The sequence below is a fragment of the Melozone crissalis genome, unplaced genomic scaffold (genome assembly GCF_028551555.1).
Source record: "Melozone crissalis strain CALT ecotype California unplaced genomic scaffold, PUWL_Pcris_2 ptg000014l_1, whole genome shotgun sequence".
NCBI lineage: Eukaryota > Metazoa > Chordata > Aves > Passeriformes > Passerellidae > Melozone > Melozone crissalis.
Genome location: NW_026535792.1, coordinates 1,047,472 through 1,066,037, shown reverse-complemented (window position 1 = coordinate 1,066,037; position 18,566 = coordinate 1,047,472). Strand labels below are relative to the sequence as shown.

The 18,566-nt window shown below is 50.0% G+C and overlaps 1 protein-coding gene across 1 annotated transcript; it reads left to right on the top strand.

The window, feature by feature from the left end:
- Positions 1 to 567: 567 nt before the first annotated feature.
- KIF23 (kinesin family member 23) lies at positions 568 to 18,030 on the top strand. The gene is given in 25 exon segments (XM_054272836.1): positions 568 to 578; positions 903 to 966; positions 1,772 to 1,900; positions 2,913 to 3,018; positions 4,013 to 4,149; positions 4,904 to 5,013; positions 6,132 to 6,302; positions 7,338 to 7,379; positions 8,018 to 8,130; positions 8,379 to 8,500; positions 8,728 to 8,830; positions 9,122 to 9,201; positions 9,286 to 9,405; positions 9,828 to 9,931; positions 9,968 to 9,987; positions 10,769 to 10,930; positions 11,161 to 11,318; positions 11,575 to 11,748; positions 12,278 to 12,546; positions 13,299 to 13,548; positions 14,872 to 15,102; positions 15,905 to 15,987; positions 16,325 to 16,406; positions 16,659 to 16,729; positions 17,522 to 18,030. Coding segments are annotated over 25 exon segments (2,928 nt in total). The 3' UTR covers positions 17,538 to 18,030.
- Positions 18,031 to 18,566: the final 536 nt, after the last annotated feature.

Sequence of the window (18,566 nt, the reverse complement as noted above, 5' to 3'; positions counted from 1 at the left end):
CTTGTTTCCTACAGGTTGGGAATTATTTCCAGCAGGTTGGGAATTAGTTAATTGCCAACAGATTGGGAATTCACTCATTTCCATTGGGTTGGGAATTAACTAATTTTCCACAGTTTGGGAATTATTTCCATTGGGATGGAAATTCACTCATTTTCCACAGATGGGGAATTCAGTCATTTCCATCGGGTTGGGAATTAACTGAGTGACTGATTCACCTCCAGGCAGGCACACAGGGAAGCCCTGGCCCTGCAAACGGTCTGTATTCCACCTGTTTTCCTGAAAGATTGAAATTAAGTGGATAAAAAGGGAGGGAAAAACCGAGATCTGCCGGGGCCGGGATTCGAACCCGCGGCCTCCCCTCCACCACCGCCACCATCAGGGGGCGCCCGCGCCTCGGGCCGCGCCCCCTTTTCGCGTCACCATGGTGACGTGCCGTGCGTGACGACGTCACGGCGCCGTGCTCGCTGATTGGACAGATTTGAATCTCTCGGGCGCGCGGCCGCCGCCCGGTGCGAGCCCCGCAGCGCGAGCCCCGGGCCCTGTCGCGACAGCGGCGCCACCCGCGACATGAAGGCGGCGTGAGTGGCTCCGCAGCCCCGGGCGGGGAGGGGGGGACGGCCTGAGGGGGTCCCGGGGGGCGGCGGGGTCGCCCTCAGCTCCCTCTCGGTTCCTTCGCCATCCCGGTGCTCCCCCCGTCCCGGTGCTCCCCTGTCGCGCTTCTCCCGGTTCTCCCCTCCCTTGCCCGCTCCTCCCGTCCTCTCGGCTGTCTCCCCTCTCCCCCTCCCCGCTGCCGATTCCCAGTGCCGCCGTTCCCGGTGCGGCCGTTCCCGGTTTCCCCGTTCCTGCCGTTCCCGGTTCCCCGTTCGGGCCGTTCCCGGTCCCCTGACGCTATCTCCCCTCAGTAGGGCCAGGACGCCGCGGAGGCCGAGGAAAGCCACGAACCCCACGCAGAAGGACCCGGTGGGGGTGAGTGCCGGGCCCATCCCGAGCTCCCCCTTCCCGCCCCGCCGGATTCCCGGCTTTATCCCGGAATCATTCCTGGTTTATCCCGGTTCCCGCTCATTCCCACCTCTCATTCCAGCTGTACTGCCGCGTTTATCCCTGTTTTATCCAATCCCAGCTTCATTGCCTGCTCTATTCTCGGTTTATCCCTGTTTCCCTCATTCCCACCTCTCATTCCAGCTGTACTGCCGGTTTATTCCTGGGTTTATCCCCGTTTCCCAATCCCAGGTTCATTCCCACATTTATTCCCTGTTTCCCAAGCCCAAATTCATTCCCAGATTTATTCCCGGTTTATCCCTGATTCCAATCCCAGCTGTATTGCCAGGTTAATTCCCAGGTTTATTCCCGGTTTATCCCCGTTTCCCTCACTCCAGGTTCATTCCCGGGTTTATCCCTGTTTTCCAGTGCCAGCTGTACTGCAGGGTTCATTCCCAGGTTTTTTCCCAGTTTATCTCTGTTTCCATCATTTTCAGATTCATTACCGGCGTTTCCCCCCATCCCAGGTGTACTGCCCTGTCTATTCCCGGTCCGTTCCCGTTCATTCCCGATTTTCCCCCCATTCCCAGGTGCACTGCCCGGTCCGTTCCCGGTTCATTCCCGTTCATTCCCGGCTTTTCCCCCCCCATCCCAGGTGCACTGCCCGGTCCGTTCCCGGTTCATTCCCGATTCATTCCTGGTCCATTCCCGGTTTCCCCCCATTCCCAGCTGTACTGCCCAGTCCATTCCCAGTTCATTCCCGTTCATTCCCGGTTTTTTCCCCCATTCCCAGGTGTACTGCCGCGTGCGGCCGCTCAGCCGTGCGGACCAGGAGTGCTGCATCGAGGTGATCAACGGCACCACGGTGCAGATCCACCCTCCCGAGGGCTACCGCGTGTTCCGCAATGGCGAGTACCGCGAGGTAACGGGATTCCCGCCTGGAATTCGCCTGGAATTCCTGCCCCCGCCCCTGGAGGTGTCCTGGAGCAGCGGGAAGTGTCCCTGCCCTTGGCAGTGGGGTTGGCTTTGAGGTCCCTTCCCACCCAGAGTTCTGGAATTCCATGAATTCCATCCAGCTCACGCTCTCCAAGCTTTCCCGTGATTTGTGGCACTTGCAGAGTGCAAAATCCAAAAGTTTTCCACCCAAAACCCATCTAGGACAAAAAAACCTCATCACTTCCTGATCTGTCAAATAGAGCCTTAAAGCTCATCCCATTCCATGGGAATCCAGCATTCCAGATTGATCCAACCTGGCCTTGGACACTCCAGGGAAAAGGAATCCACAGCTTTTCCGGGTGGGAATCTTAGCTGGGATGTGGAATATTTTGTTTCCAAGTTCAGCTGGAAGATTCCAATGGGAAGGGCATTAAGGGGTCTTCAAAGGTTTAAATAAAACAGGGAAAGCCTTATTAATGAAATGTTAATTTAATTAAACGAGGTTTTGTTCAGAAATTTGGAATTCAGCTATTTCCCTAAGGAAGAGTTTTGGTGGGAAAATGACCGTCAAAAATTAAAATTAGTTTAAAATTTTATTAAAATAATTCATTAAAAAATAAAAACATTTTGAAATTTAGGACAAGTAAAATTTATTTTAAAATTAAAATAACTTATTAATTTAAATAATGAATTAAAAACTAAATTAAAATTAATTTAAATTTAAAATTAAAATAATTCATTAAAAAAATAAAACCAGCTTGAAATTCAAGACTGAGAACTGAGGCTGGACTGGAAAAAGATCCAAAATAAACAAAATTCCATGAGGGAACAGCTCCATTTTGGCCATGGTGGATGTTCCTTTGCTTGGATTCTGGGAATTTCTGAAAGGAAATTCCAGTTTTTAGCTGTCCTTTGGGGATTCTCTGCTCCATGGGATCCCTCTGGCTACTCCAGGCTGTGGGGCTGGAATTCCAGGGTGGTTTTCCCTCTCTTGGCAGACCCAGTATTCCTTCAAGGAGGTGTTTGGCACGCTGGTGGCACAGAAGGAGCTCTTTGACGTGGTGGCCAAGCCTCTGGTGGAGGATCTGATCCGAGGCAAGAACGGTGAGCAGAGCTCCTCTCCTGTGGCCCCATTCCCAGGATTTCAGGGTTCCTGAAATTTGGTTGGAACTGTGGCTCAGCTCCTCACTCCACACCTCTGGAGGCTCTTTCTGGAATGGGAATATTGGGATGGTTTGGTGGGAATGGATGATCCAGGGTTCCTGAGGTTTGGTTGGAATCGTAGCTCAGCTCCTCACACAGAGATTGCACTTTTCTTCCCTTGAAAAAATGAAGGAAAAATTGGGAAAAAAAAGGTAAATATTTAATTAATTAGGTAATTGTATCTAGCTGAAATTCCCAATCTGTTCCTGCTGTTCTAACAAGAGATTTCAGCTTGGAATTCCCTTGGAAGCTCTTTCTGGATAGGAATCCTGGGATGGTTTGGGTGGGAATGGATGATGCAGTGCTCCCAAGGTTTGTTTGGAATTGTGGCTCCTCCCAGCATACTCCTGGAAGATCTTTCTGGATAGGAATGCTGGGATGGTTTGGGTGGGAATGGGTGATCCCGTGCCATGGAAGTGTTGTGGGAGCAGCCTGGCTTAGCAGGAGGTATCCCTGCCTTTGGCAATGGGATTGGCTTTAAGGTCCCTTCCCACCCAAAGCGTTCTGGAATTCCATGAATGATGCATCCAGATCCCTCTCCCTGCTCTCCCAAGTTTTCCCATGGCTTGTGGGAGTTGCAAGTTGTGCAATCAGCATTTTGGGCTTTTAGCAAAGTGCATTTTCAACTCCCAAAAAAGCCAACAAATGGCAAAAAAGCACCATCCAATCTATGGGAAGGGCATTAAAGCTCATCCCATTCCATGGGCAGGGAAACCTTCCAGTATCCCAGGGTGCTCCAAGCCCCATCCAGTCTGGAATATTCCAGGGATGGCACAGCTTGGAGAGGATGATGGATATTCCCAGCTATGACCACTTTGGATGGCGTGCAATATTTGAGGTGTGTTGTTTTTTTTTCCCAATCCCGTTGATTTCTCCCTTTTCCCTGCATTCCCAGGTTTGCTGTTCACCTATGGAGTGACGGGCAGTGGGAAGACCCACACCATGACAGGATCTCCTGGGGATGGGGGGCTCCTGCCCCGCTGCCTGGCCATGATCTTCAACAGCATCGGCCCCTTCCAGGCCAAGAGATTCGTGAGTGCCTCCCCACAGCCCCAAATCCATGGATTCCTGCTCCAAACCTGCCCCTGGAGGGCTTGGAAGAGGGAAAAAGCCCCACACCAGGGTCCTCGTTCCAAAAGGGTTTGGGTTTCTGGGAATGCATTTAAAGCATTCAGTGGTTTGGTGCTTATTGCCTAAGCCCATCCTTGGAAAAATCTGTTAAAAACACATGGGAAGGAATCCAGGCAGGAAGGTGTCAGTACTGATGGTCAAGGTGTTCCCTTCCTCATTAGGATGGGTGATTAATAAGCATACATTTAATTAATTAGGTGGTTATATCTCACTGAAATTCCCAATCTATTCCTGCTGTTCTAACAGGTGATTTCAACATGGAGGAAGCCATTCCATGGCTTTTTTCCCCTGGAAACAGTGGAAAACACCGGTTTGCTGCTCCATAGTTCCATATTATTCCGCTTCATTTCAGTATTTCCCATAAAACCAAAAATGAATTGTCTCCTCATGAAATCAGGGATATTTTTCCAAAGTCGTGCACTAGTGGTGCCTAAAATACACTGAAATAATCCTGGATTTCTCATCCTTGGGAGCTTTTCTAAAACATTATTTTGCAAATTGTTTCTCTCAGATCTTGCTGGGTCGAGTGCCAATGAGGGGCATGGTATTAATAAATTGATACCAGCCTAATCAGACTAATTAATGAACCAAATAACGCTTTGTTGGGCAGCACCTGGATGTTGGAATTGGCTGAAATTCCTGGTTTTTCCCTCAGGTTTTCAAGCTGGATGACAAGAACGGGGTGGATGTGCAGAGCGAGGTGGAGGCTCTGCTGGAACGTCAGAGGAGAGAGGCCCTGCCCACCCCAAAAACTCCAGCTGGGAAGTGAGTGACTCTGGGAATAGCAGAGGGAATTTATTCCCTGGAAATGGGGTTTAGCTTCTCTTGGGCTCTTCCCTTGAAAAAATTAAGGAAGAAAATGGGAAAAAATTGGCAGTTATTTAATTAATGAGATCATTTTATCCCACTGAAATTCCCAATCTATTCCTGTGGTTCTAACAAGAGATTTCAGCTTGGAGGAAGTAATTCCATAACTTTTTTCCCTGAGATTTTGTCCCTTTTCCCCTCAGAATTTCAAAGGGATCTTCAAGTTGATATTGTTCCATGGGCAAAGTTATTAATAATAATAATTAGTAAAATATTAATGGGAAATGAGTGTGTTCCATGTGGTTTGAGCAGCTCTTTAGTTGAGAAGACTTAGGCTCAGCCTATTTCTTGTACTTGTTAAGCCAGGATTAAAACCCCTGGTATTCAGTAAGAATCCAGCTCTCAAACTGGACTTCGGATTTCCCAACCAAATCTAGTGAAGTTCAATTTGGAGATATTTCCATAGAACCACCGAATTCCCTCAGCTGGATCATGGGATTCCAGCCATGGAACTCCACCAGTTGGACCATGGAATTCCAACCATGGAATTCCCCCAGCTGGATCATGAAATTTCAGCCATGGAATTTCCTCAGCTGGATTATGGAATTCCAGCCACGGATGTTTCTCATGTTGGATCATGGAATTCCCCCAGCTGAATCATGGAATTCCAATCATGGAATTCCCTCAAGTTGTATAATGGAATTTCAATCGTGGAACTCCCTTAGCTGGATCATGGAATTCCAACGATGGGCATTTCTCAGTTGGATCATGGAATTCTAGCCGTGGAATTCCTTCAGTTAGATAGTGGGTTTCCACCATGGAATTCCCTCAGTTGGATCATGGATTTCCCCCAGTTGGATCATGGAATTTCCTCAGTTAGATAATGGAATTCCAGTCATGGAATTCCCCCCGTTGGATCATGGAATTCCGACTCCAGGCCCTGCCCAGGACCCCGCAGGAACGGGATTTTTGCCGAATATTGCGTGTTTCCCCAGCCAGCCCTGCAGCTCCGCTCTGAGCCGCCCCGGCGCGTCCCGGCTGCCGGGAATGCCATCCCAAATCCCCGTTTCCCACAGGAGACAGCTGGATCCCGAGTTTGCCGACATGATCAACGTGCAGGATCACTGCCGGGCGGAGGAGGTGGACGAGGACAACGTCTACGGCGTCTTTGTCTCCTACATCGAGATCTACAACAACTACATCTACGACCTGCTGGAGGAGGCTCCCTGCGACTCCATCAAACCCAAGTGAGTTGGGAAAGCCGGGATTGGCCCAGGCTGGGCTTGGGAATTGGTGCCAAGCCGCTGGGAAGGGGTTTGGGATGAGAGCAGTGGGATGAGAGCAGGGTCTCTGTGTCCTATTCCGTCATCCATCGTCTGCTTGGAGCCCACCAGACCCAAGGGAGTTTGGGAATTCCTGTGTTCCCAGTCCTGGGAGGATTTTGTAGGATGTCCACCCTGTTTTTTTGGTTCTAACCTTTGGGAGCTTGGCTCAGAATTCCTGGGAATCACTGTTAAACACACGTGGAAAGGGTTCCAGCCAGGAATGTTTCAGTGCTGGTGGCCAGGGTGCTCCCTTCTTCATTAGGCTGCATGATTGGCAAGCAAATATTTAATTAATTAGCCAATTCTATCCCACTTAAATTCCCCGTCTATTCTAACAGGTGATTTCAACTTGGAACAAGCCATTCCATAGATTTTTGCCCTGGAAACAGTGCAAAACACTGGTTTGGTGCTCCATATTTCCCTATTATTCCACTTGATATCAGTAATTCCCATAAAACCAGAAATTAGGGATATTTTTTAGGGATTTTTTTTTTCCAAAGGTGTGCATTTGTGATGTCTAAAATCAATAGGAGAAGTCTGCAAATTCCACTTGGAATCTATGGATTGAAATTCCAACTCCATTAAAGGAGCTTCTCAGTCCTGTGTTAATTAAGGAGTGGTTGATTAACAAAGGCTAATAACAGCAAAGCAAACTGGGAGCTGTCTCCAGGGTCTTCATTCCAGAAGGTTTTGAATCTCTGGGAATGCTTTTAAACCATTCAGTGTTTAAACACTGAATGGTTTTAAACCATTTTAAAATAAAATTTTTAAACATTAAAATTTCAATTAAAAATTTAAACATTAAAATAAAATGTAAAAAAAAAATTAAAAGGTATTTTTCCCAAAGCCCATCCTAAAAAAAAATATCTGAGATTATTTCTCCCTCTGGAAGCAGCAGCGTGGAAAGACTTGAGGCAGAAATCAAATATTTAATATTTTTCCCCGTTTTTTTGGTAGGTGGAACAATTGCAACACTCCTGTGAGAAATGGAGACTTTGTGTATGTGTCCAATGTCTTTTTCCCGTTATTCCAGTGCTGTTTTCCTTGAGTAGAAGCAGAAAATTCCCTGCCTTTCCTTGCTTTCCTAGGAAACCTAGGGTGCTCTCCTTGCTTCTGTGTGCTTGTAGAAAAGCAATAGCTGCCACCAAAGCAATTAATTGCAATTAAATAGCTGCTAATTAGAGCAGTAGCTGGAGTGTCACTAATCCTGGCTGTGTGTCCATGTCCTGTATTCCCTCTTCCATCTTTTAGATGGATAATTGACCTTTTCCCTCTGAATTTTTGATGTTTTCCCCTCAGAGTTTTGACATTTTCCCCTCAGACTTGTCACATTTTCCCTCCGAATTCTGAATTTTTTCCCTCAGAATTTTTGACCTTTTCCCCTGAATTTTCACCATTTTCCCCTCCGAATTTTTGGACTTCTTCCCCCCAGCATTTTTCCCCTCAGAATTTTTGACCTTTTCCCCTCAGACTTGCGACATTTTCCCTCCAAGTTCTGAATTTTTTCCCTCTGATTTTTGACCTTTTCCTGCTGAAATTTGCCCTCCGAGAGAATCTGCATGGCACGAAGCTGCACAGAGAACTCCCCTCCATTGGGATTTATTTGGATTTTTTCCCTCTTTCCCACTATCCCGAAGACCTCCCCAGTCCAAAATCCTTCGGGAAGACCAGAACCACAACATGTATGTGACGGGCTGCACCGAAGTGGAGGTCAAATCCACAGAGGAAGCTTTTGAAGTCTTTTGGAGAGGTAAAAATCTTGGAATTCAGGGCTGATCCCACATTCCCAGCACCTTAAACATCATCCACGAGCAGGGAAATTCCTCTGGATCAGCCCCATCCTTGGGATGGAGCATCCACAGCTTCTCCAGGCATTTAGGGCCTCCCCATTCCCAGCCCTTCCCAATATCCCACAGCTGGGAAACCCCTCACACCCTGATGCTGGAGGGAGCTGTGGGAAAGCAGCAGGAATTTTGGGAATTTGGGGTGTCTGAGCAGGGCAGAAGAAGCGACGCATCGCCAACACGCAGCTGAACCGGGAATCCAGCCGCTCCCACTCCGTGTTCATCATCAAGCTGGCACAGGCTCCTCTGGATGCTGATGGGGACAATGTCCTCCAGGTCAGTTCTGGGTCATTCCTGGAGGATTTTATGGAATTTACCTTGGAAGCAGCTCCTGTGCCTCAAGTTTGGAGGTGACAGAGTTATTCATAAAAAAGCTGTGCTGCTGTCTGGGCTGTACCAACCCCTGTGAGCTCGTATCCAGCACATTCTTTGGAAGTGGGTTTTGGGATGAGGTGTCCCCCAGCCCAATCTGGAGGGAATCCCCGATTTCTTCTGTGTCCCAGGAAAAGGAGCAGATCACCCTGAGCCAGCTGTCCCTGGTGGATCTGGCGGGAAGTGAGAGAACCAACAGGACCAAAGCTGAGGGAAACAGACTGCGGGAGGCAGGTAGGAACACCCTGGAGCACCCTGCTAATTAACCCTGCTAATTAAACTCCTGCTAATCCTGTCTCCTAGGGAGGAATCCCAGGAATTCTTGAAGTGCTCTGGTAGGATCAGTTAGGATTTGATGACCTCAAATCTTCCCACAAGCTTGCAGCAGCGCTTCTGCCACTTCAGTTAATTAGAGCAATTATTAACAAATATTGTTAATTAGGCAATTTATTCTTCTGACTAATCTGGGAATGTGATCCAAGGGCTGCTCATGGAGTTATTTTGCCTTGTGTTTGCTTTTTTTAGGGAATATCAACCAGTCTTTGATGACATTGAGGACGTGCATCGAGGTTCTGCGGGAAAACCAATTGTACGGAACAAACAAGGTGGGCAGCCCTTCCCTGCTTATCCTTGGATTTCACCACCTGGATAAGGAAAACTCATGGGGTTTTCTCGGCCTTTATTCCCAGATGGTTCCATACAGAGATTCCAAGCTGACTCATCTCTTCAAGAACTATTTTGATGGAGAAGGGAAAGTTCGGATGATTGTGTGTGTGAATCCCAAAGCTGAGGACTACGAGGAAAGCCTGGTAAATTCCCTTTTTCCATTCCTTCCTGCTCTTCTTTTCCTTCTTCCCTGGATTCTTGTACTCCAAGAGACATAAAGAATTATAATTTTTGTTTGAGCCCTTCAATTATAGTTCTGTGGGATAAATCTGTTCCCCAAGTCTTGTTTTTGCTTTCATTTTACACCTGCTCCTTGCTTGGAAGGTGGGAAAGGTTTTCCTTCCTCACAGAATTCCATGGAGCCATATTTGGGTGTTTAATCCTTCCTATTCCAAGAACTCCAGCTGTCTCTGCCCACGCTTTTGTGGCTCCCTGGGGGGAGGTTTCTGGAAGATCCCAATCCGTAGCTGCGATTTCAGCCGGGTAATTCCTCCTTTCCCACTTCAATGACCCAACCCCGCTCCCAATCCCATCTCCTGGTGTTTTTTTCCCCGTTTTCTTGCAGCAAGTGATGCGTTTTGCAGAGATGACCCAGGAGGTGGAGGTGGCCAGGCCCCTGGACCGGCCCCTGTGCGGGCTGACGCCGGGGCGGCGCCTCCGCAACCAGGCGTTCCGCGAGGAGCTGTCCCGCAAGCTGGAGCTCAGGGGCGGCCCCGTGGGAGCAGGTGAGGGCTGGGATGGGGAACTCTGCTCTGGGAATGTCCACCTGGGAAAGGAAAGGGTTCAGGGAAAGTTTGGAGAGCCTTGCAGGGTCTTAAGGGGCTGCAGGAGGGCTGGGGAAGGGATTGGGATAAGGGACGGAGGGGCAGCACACAGGGAATGGCTTCAAATTGGAAATTGGGTGGGATACTGGGGAGGAATTCCAGGCTGGGAAGGTGGGGAGGGGCTGGGCTGGAGTTCCCAGAGTATCTGTGGCTGCCCCTGGATCCCTGGAAGTGTCCAAGGCCAGGTTGGAATGTGGGACAGTGGGAGGTGTCCCTGCCCATGGAACAGGATCACTTTAAGGTCCTTTCCAACCCAAACCATTCCATGATTCCAGCAGAGTTTTCTGTTAGGAATTCAAGGCTGGGAATTAAATTTTAAACCAATTCTACTGAGCCTTAACTGTGCCAGAGGAACCTCAGTGCCCTAGGAGCTCTGTGTCCCTCGGCAGTGTCCCTGTGGAGGTTTCCAAGGAATTCCATGGGACTGGGATGAATCCATGGTCCCAGTATTGTAGCTCCTGACAGGAAATTGTGCCAAGGAAATTGAGGGATGTTCCCCAATGTTCAGGACCTGCTTTTAGTAAAACAAGGAATCAAAGATGTCACATTTAATCCTTTCCCATCCCTCACCTCTTTGGAAACCCATAGCTCCCATCAATCACTCCCAGTTTTCCATGATCCTGCCCTTTGTCCATTGGAATTTTCCCATCCTGCTGACAGATTTTCCATCCTGCAGGACCAGAGGAGCCATCTGCTGCTGAGCTCTTCTTCCAGAGCTTCCCTCCCCTGCCTTCCTGTGAGCTCTTGGACATCAACGATGACCAAACACTCCCAAAACTGATCGAGGCCCTGGAGCAGCGCCACAAAATGAGGCAGATGCTGACAGAGGAATTTGCCAAAAGTGGTAGGAATTTGCCCCAAATTGGAACATCAGGGCAAAACTCAGATTTGGTGCCCTTATTATTCCTCAAAGGATTCCCCTTGTCTCAATTTTCTTGTTTAGATTGATTGTTTCAACCTTTTTTTGAGGAATTTTAGGCTTTAAAATTTGTTGGGAAAAACAGAGGTTTGGATGTTCTGGGGATAAGAGAGAAGATTAAAGGTAAAATAGAAAATATCTGAATTCTCTTCCAGTTCTTGCCTTTAAAACAATGCTGCAAGAATTTGACTCCAGTGTTGCATCCAAGGAAAATTATGTCCAAGGAAAACTGGCTGAGAAGGAGAAAACCATAACAGGGCAGAAGACGGAGCTGGAACGGCTGGAGAAGAAGATTAAAACCTTGGAGTACAAGGTCAGTTGGGTCGTTTTGGAGCACAAACCCTTTTTTTTTTTTTTAATGGATTATTGGCAAATTCCTTGCCATCAGGAATAAATATTTTGGGGGGAACTTCTGCTGAAAATCTGTTGGCTTTTTTATGAGGTGGGGCTTTTAAAGCAGCAAAATCAGCGATTTAGAAGTGAAGATTGAGATCTCCCAGGAAATACAAGCAGGAATTCCTGGATTGGAAGGTAGCGTTCCCACCCAAATCCTTCCTCTCTTGCTGCAGATTGAGATTTTGGAGAAGACAGCCACGATTTACGAGGAGGACAAGAGGAACCTGCAGCAGGAGCTGGAGAGCAAGAGCCAGAAGCTGCAGCGGCAGGCGTCGGACAAGAGGAGGCTGGAGGCCAGGCTGCAGGGAATGGTGGCTGAGACCTCCCTCAAGTGGGAGAAGGAATGTGTGAGTGCAGGAATGGGGGAAAAGCGGGATCAAGGCATCGGGGATTTGGGGATTTGGGGTGTGGGATCTTAAGGAGCGGATTTGTTGGTGTTTGTGGGAATTCTGGGTTGGAAATGGGATGGAGAGGAAGAGGGGAGGGAGAGGAATTGAGGGGAATGGAATGGAAAGGAGTTGAGGGGAATGGAATGGAAAGGAAAGGAATTGAAGGGAATGGAAAGAAGGAGGGCAGTGGGGTCAGGCTCTGCTCCCAGGGAACAAGGACAGGAGGAGACAGAAAGCAGCCTCGGGCTGTGCCAGGGCAGGCTCAGGTTGGATACTGGGAAAATTCCCTCATGGAATGGGTTATAAACGTTGGAACTACCCGGGGAGGTTTGGAATCCCCATCCCTGCAGGTACCCAAGGAACTCCTGCATGTGGCACTCAGGGCTCCAGGCTGGGTTCAGTCCCAGCTTGGCCCTGCTGATCCTGGTGGGTTTTCCAACCTCAGCAATTAATTCCATGTTTTCCACTGCTGTCCCTGTTCCTGTAGGAGCGACGCGTGGCAGCCAAGCAGCTGGAGATGCAGAACAAGCTGTGGGTGAAGGACGAGAAGCTGAAGCAGCTCAAGGCCATCGTCACCGAGCCCAGAGCCGAGAGGCCGGAGAGGCCATCCCGGGAAAGGGAGCGGGAAAAGCCTCTCCCGAGATCCGTGTCTCCCTCCCCTGCTCCCGTGAGTCACTCCCAAACCTGCTGCGTTTAGGAAACAGCGTTTTTGGGGTTAAGTGCAGGGATTTTAGTCATTAGTAGCCCCCAAGCGCAGAGTTGGAGCAGCTTGCTTTGAGTTCCTTGTCTGCTGTTTGCTCTTCGTCCATTCTCCCACCTCCTGATATCCTTAGGAGCGGGAAATCCCTGGGTTTTTCTGTCCTTTTTTGCTTGGAGTCTCCTTTGTCTCACTGACCTCTCCCTTCTCCCCAGAGCTAAGGCTTGAGCCCAGAGTTGGAGCAGTTTGAATTCCTTTTCTTCTGTTTGTTCTTCATCCATTCTCCCACCTCCTGATGTCCATAGGAATGGGAAATCCCTGGGTCTGTCCCTCCCTGTGTCTCACTGGTGTTTCCCTGCTTCCAGAGCTGTGGTGTCCCTGCTGAAGTTTGATCCCCGAGTTGGAGCACCTTTTAAGTTCCTCGTCTTGTCTCTGTTCATTGTTAATCCATTCTCCCACCTCCTGATATCCACAGGAACAGGAAATCCCTGGACCTGTCTGTCCCTGCATGGTGTCCCTGTTTGACTGCACGACACCTCCTGCGTGTCACTGATGTTTCCCCTCTCTCCAGAGCTGTGATGTCCCTGCTGAAGTTTGAGCCCTGAGTTGGAGCAGCTCAAATTCCCTGTGTCCTGTGTGCTCTTCATCCATTCTCCCACCTCCTGATCTCCACAGGAACGGGAAATGCCTGGATTTGTCTGCCTGTCCCTGTTTGCATGGAGCCTGCTGTGTCTCACTGCTCTCTCCCTTCTCCCCAGAGCTGTGGTGACCCCGCTGAGTTTGGGGACAGCCGGGGGGCCCCGCGGGGGCCCAGGCGCTCCAACTCTTGCAGCAGCATCTCTGTGGCCTCCTGTGTGCTGGAGTGGGAGCAGAGGGGCCCTTCCTGCGAGCCAGCCAGCATTCCCAAGCCCAGGAATAAAGCTGGAGCAGAGCCAGGCTCGGCCTGGCCCAGCCCTGCCAGGAGGAGAGGGATGTGCTGGAGCCGAGCGCTGGAGGTGCCCAGGGATAGAGAGGAGCTAGAGCAGGAAGAGGATCCGTGCTGCAGGGTTAGTCCTGGCCTAGTGGGGCTCAGCCTGGCTTAAAGGTTCTCTGAGCCTGAGCCTGGCTCTGTCCTCGAGCCTAACGTAGAGTAGAGCTGTCCCTAATGTGTCCTGCTGGTCCCAGACTGAGCCTGGCTGCTCTCGCTGCCCTCTGGGTGTTTGGAGCTTCCTTGGAAGTTGAGAATTCCCACTTTTAGGGAGCTCTGAGGTGGCCACACTCTGCTCTAGCCATGGGTGTCCTCATGTTTTTCCCTGGTGTTTCCCTTTTCCCTGGTGTTTCCCTTTTCCTGGCATTTCCCTTTTCCTTTCTGTCTCCCTCATGTCTCCTCCAATCCCTCCTGCAATTTCCCAGCTTCCAAGGTGCTTCTGGGAGCTTTTCCTGCCTGGAAACATGCCTTGGATAAACCTTTTGTGTGCCTCAGCTTTAATTCCCTAATTCCCATTAAACTGGGAGCTCTGATTCCATGAATTATTTGGCTCCTTGAGGATTCAGTCCAAGAGCACTTTAGAAAAATAGAGGATCACAATCCCTTCCTTTGTCCTCTCCTTCCTAGGTGTGGAATGCAACAGATTGGACCAAAATTCCCAAGAAATAGGACTTGACATGGAATATTCCATTCATAATTTGATCCCCCAAAACCAGGAGATGGCCTGGAATATTCCATGGATAATTTGATGCCAAGCTCATGGTGGTGCCTTCAGGATTCAATCCAAGAGCACTTTAGGAAAGCAGAGCAGGACAATCCCTTGGGCTGGTGCTGTGAATTTGGAAATTTGGGAGGAGCTTTCCCAAACTTGAGGAGACTCAAAGGAATGTGACAGATTGGACAATGCTGGGATAAAATTTCCATTAAATAGGAATTGGCCTGGAATATCCCATGGATGACTTGATGCCCAAAAAATAGGAATTGGCCGGGAATGTTCCACTGATAATTCGATGCCAAGCTCTTGGTGGTGCCCTCAGGATCCAACCCAAGGACCAAACCTTTGCCTTTCCCACACCCACCCTATCCAATCTCATCCATTCCATGTGCCCATTCATTCCCAGTTCCCATTCCCTGTTCTCATTCCCACTCTCCATCATTCCCAGAGTGCTCCTGCAGTGCTGGGGAGCGCTGGGTGGATCACTGACCCCCATCCCTGCCATTCCCAGTGCCCATTCCCCGTTCTCATTCCCACTCTCCATCATTCCCAGAGCGCTCCGGCGGCGCCGCTGCGGGCGCGGCGTTCCCGCAGTGCCGGGGAGCTCTGGGTGGATCCCAGTACCCATTCCCTGTTCTCATTCCCCGTTCCCATTCCCTATGCCCATTCCCCGTTCTCATTCCCACTCTCCATCGTTCCCAGAGCGCTCCGGTGGCGCCGCTGCGGGCGCGGCGTTCCCGCAGTGCCGGGGAGCGCTGGGTGGATCACCGGCCGCCGTCCCACGTGCCCACGGAGACGCTGCTGCAGCCGCGCGTGCCCAGGGCCATCACCGTGGACGCCCCCAGCGAGCGCGCCCTGGCCCGCTGCGACCGCTACCTGCTGACCCACCAGGAGCTCGCCTCCGACGGGGAGATCCAGACCAAGCTCATCAAGGTGACCTCGGGAGTCTTGGGAATGTCGGGAATGTTGCGTTGGAATTGTCGAAATTTTGTTAAAATTACCCAAGGAATTCCTGCATGTGGCACTGGGTGCTCCAGGCTGTGGGCAAGGTTGAGATCCAGACAGAGCTCATCAAAGTGACCTTTGGAATCTTGGCAATGTTGTTGGAATTGATGAAATTTCGTTAAAATTACCCAAGGAATTTCTGGATGTGGCGCTGTGGGCAAGGCTGAGATCCAGACTGAGCTCATCCAAGTGACCTTGGGAATGTTGCATTGGAATCACTGAGATTTCATTAAAATGACCCAAGGAATTCCTGGATGTGGCACTCGGTGCTCCGGGCTGGGGGCAAGGTTGAGATCCAGACTGAGCTCATTAAAGTGACCTTGGGAATTGTGGGAATCTTGGGAATGTTGCTTTGGAATCATTCAAATTTAGTTCGGCATTTTCACAGTTGGGTTCCATGATTTGTGGGATCCCATGATTTGTGGATCCTATGGTCCATGGATCCCATGATTTGTGGGATTCCATCATTTGTGAATCCTGTGATTTATGGGATTCCATTATTTGTATGGATTCCATCCATGGGTTGTGGATCCCATGATTTTGGAATCCCTTGATCCGTGGATCCCATGATTCCTGCATTTTCCTGTGGAAAAAGGCATCAATCCATTGGCAATGAAATGTGAGGAGCTTATTTGTGTCCGTCCGTATCTCTTTGGGCTGGAATTCTGGGATGAATCCCAGTGTTGTTCCTGTCCTAATCCTGCTTTTCCTTGTCCTTTTCCCATTCCAGGGGGACGTGTTCAAGACCAGGGGTGGTGGCCAGGCCGTGCAGTTCACGGACATTGAGACCCTCAAGCAGGAATCTCCCACCGGGTGAGTCCAGCCTCTGGAATCCTGGAATTCCCAAAATTCCAGTTGTGGAACCTTGAATTTGAGCTTCTGGAGTCCTGGAATTCCCAAGGTTCCAATGATGGGACCTTTAATTTGGGCTTCTGGATTTGTGGAATTCCGGGTGCATGCATGGAACCTCTACCAGGCCGGATGATCCAATGGGAAAATCCAACTTGAAATCCCATAAACTTGGAGAAGTTTATGGTTCCTGGAGCTGCTGGATCCAAGATTTATTAAGGAAGAATAAAGATGTTTTCCAGTGTTGGAATGTGGCAAATTCCGTGAGGTTTGTGCTGTAATTCCAAAATTCCCATTCCAGGCGGAAGCGCCGCTCGTCACCTCCCGATCCCGACCCTGCCGGGGACGCCGCGGACTCGGAATGGACGGATGTGGAAACCAGGGTGAGCTGGGAATGTCACCCTGGGAATGTCACCCTGGGAATGTCACCCTGGGTCCTGGAATTGTGGCCTGGGTTGGGTTGGGGGGGAGGTTCAGCTCATCCCAATCCAGCCATTTCATGGGCACTTCCCGCTATCCTGGGCTGCTCCGTCCAGCCTGGCCTTGGACATTCCAGGGCTGGGGATCCAAATCCCTCTGGATGAGGATTTGGGAATGGTGGGAAGCAGCGGATCCTGACTTTGGTGTGTTCCCAGTGTTCCGTGGCCGTGGAGATGAGGGCGGGATCGGCGCTGGGACCGGGATTCCAGCACCACGCCCAGCCCAAGTGAGTGCTCCTGGAATCCTTTCCCGACAACTTCCAAACTTCAGGAATGCTTTCCCCCTGGTTTTGCTGCCCTTCCCATGTCAGGTTTGCATTCCCACGTGGAATATCAGGGATGGCAGTTGGAATGCCCTGGATTCTCTCTCCTGCCCCTTTAACCTCTTGCTCACGTTATCCATTGAAAAATTCCAATTTCTCGGGATTGGGAAATTCCAGTTTCTCAGGACTCCAATTCCCTGTGGGAGGAGGCAATTGCAGTGGATTTCCTACTAAAATTCCAACTGCAAAATACCACTAAGGAAGCCTGGAGAATTCCCTCTTTCCCAAATTATTCATAAGGCATCCCTGGTAATTCCAGCTCTATACTCAGCCCAAGGAAGTGCTCCTGGAATTCTTTCCTGACCGCTTCCAAAATTCAGGAATGTTTTCCCCCCAACCTTGCTGCCCTTCCCACTTTGGGTTTTCATTCCTGGCTGGAATAGGGTTGGCAATAGCAGCAGGAATGCCCTAGATTCCCTCTCCTGCCCCTCTAACCTCTTGCTCATGTTATCCACTGGGAAATTCCAATTCCCCATGGGAAGAGGGAATTGAGGAATTGGAATCCAACTTTGTGTGCTGCTCCTGCTGCCTAAAAATCCAAGGAAAACGCTGGATTTTTCGGAGTTTCCTTGGATTAAATGTTGGATTTTCTAGGAGGTGGGTGGTAGTGCAAAAACCTGGGAATGAGGAGTTGGCTGCTCCCAAAATTCCTCTGGATGAATCCTGAAAGTTCTCTGTGGCTCTTTCCCATTGCAGGCGCAGGAAGCCCTGAACTTTTCCTGCTGGAATCCCGGATTTTCCCAGCCTGAGGAATGCTCTGCTGCCACTGCTCCTCAGGAACTGCTTTGTGCTCATTCCCAGAGGTTTTTAGGGAAGCTGGGAAATGGCTCCATTGGTCATCCCAAAGAACTTCTGGATGGATCTGTCCTTTTCCATAGATTTAGGGAAATCCTCAAGGTCCCTCTGGAATTTCGAACGGAGCTGGATCCTTACAGACAGTGCCAGCAGGCTTTTCCTTGGGAGATTTTTCCAGTGTTTTCCCAGTTTTTAAATCCCAAATCCATTTTTTCTGGTCATTCCCACTCTTTTGGGAGACCCAACCGCTGCTATTCCGAGCTGCAGTCCAGCACTTTAAGGGTGTTTTTGGCCGTTCCCGATTTTACTGGAAGCAGGAAAACCTTGGGAATTCAGATTTCTTCTGGCAAGAATTAATTTGGAGTATTTAAGTGTGTCACTGAGCTGTCAGAACATTCCAGAGCCACCCAAAATCCTGGGAGCAGTGGGAAATCACATCCCAGCTGCTTTGGGGTTGTGAGGGAATTCTGGAATGTTTTCCATGTGGGAATGGGGGGAAGAGGGGATTTTTTCACAGATAGGGTGAGAATTAGCTCTCTTTATGTTCCCTGCTAGTTGTTTAATAAATCCTTTTATTCCCAACCCTCTTCCTGGTTTTTAGGGAATTCCAAGGGGAGCAGCTTCCCTGGCTTTGCAGAAAGCTGGGATCAGAGGCTGCGGGATCTCTGGAATTTCTCCAGCAGCTCCAGGTCCTTCCCCTGCTGGGACTCCAGAGCTCAGGGGGGGACAAAGGGAGAGCTTTTCCAGCCCTTCAGGAATTCCATGAGCTCCAGAGGCAGCTCCCGGCTGGATCCGTGGGAAGCAGCTCTCCCGGAGCGCCGCTAGATGGGGCAGGAAAACCACGGGAATGGCGCCGCTTCCCGAGCCTGGCCCTGCCCTGGGACAGGGAATGGCTCCTGGGAAAATCCCAGCCTGGGCAGCTTCCCTGCTCCCAAACCTCTTCCTG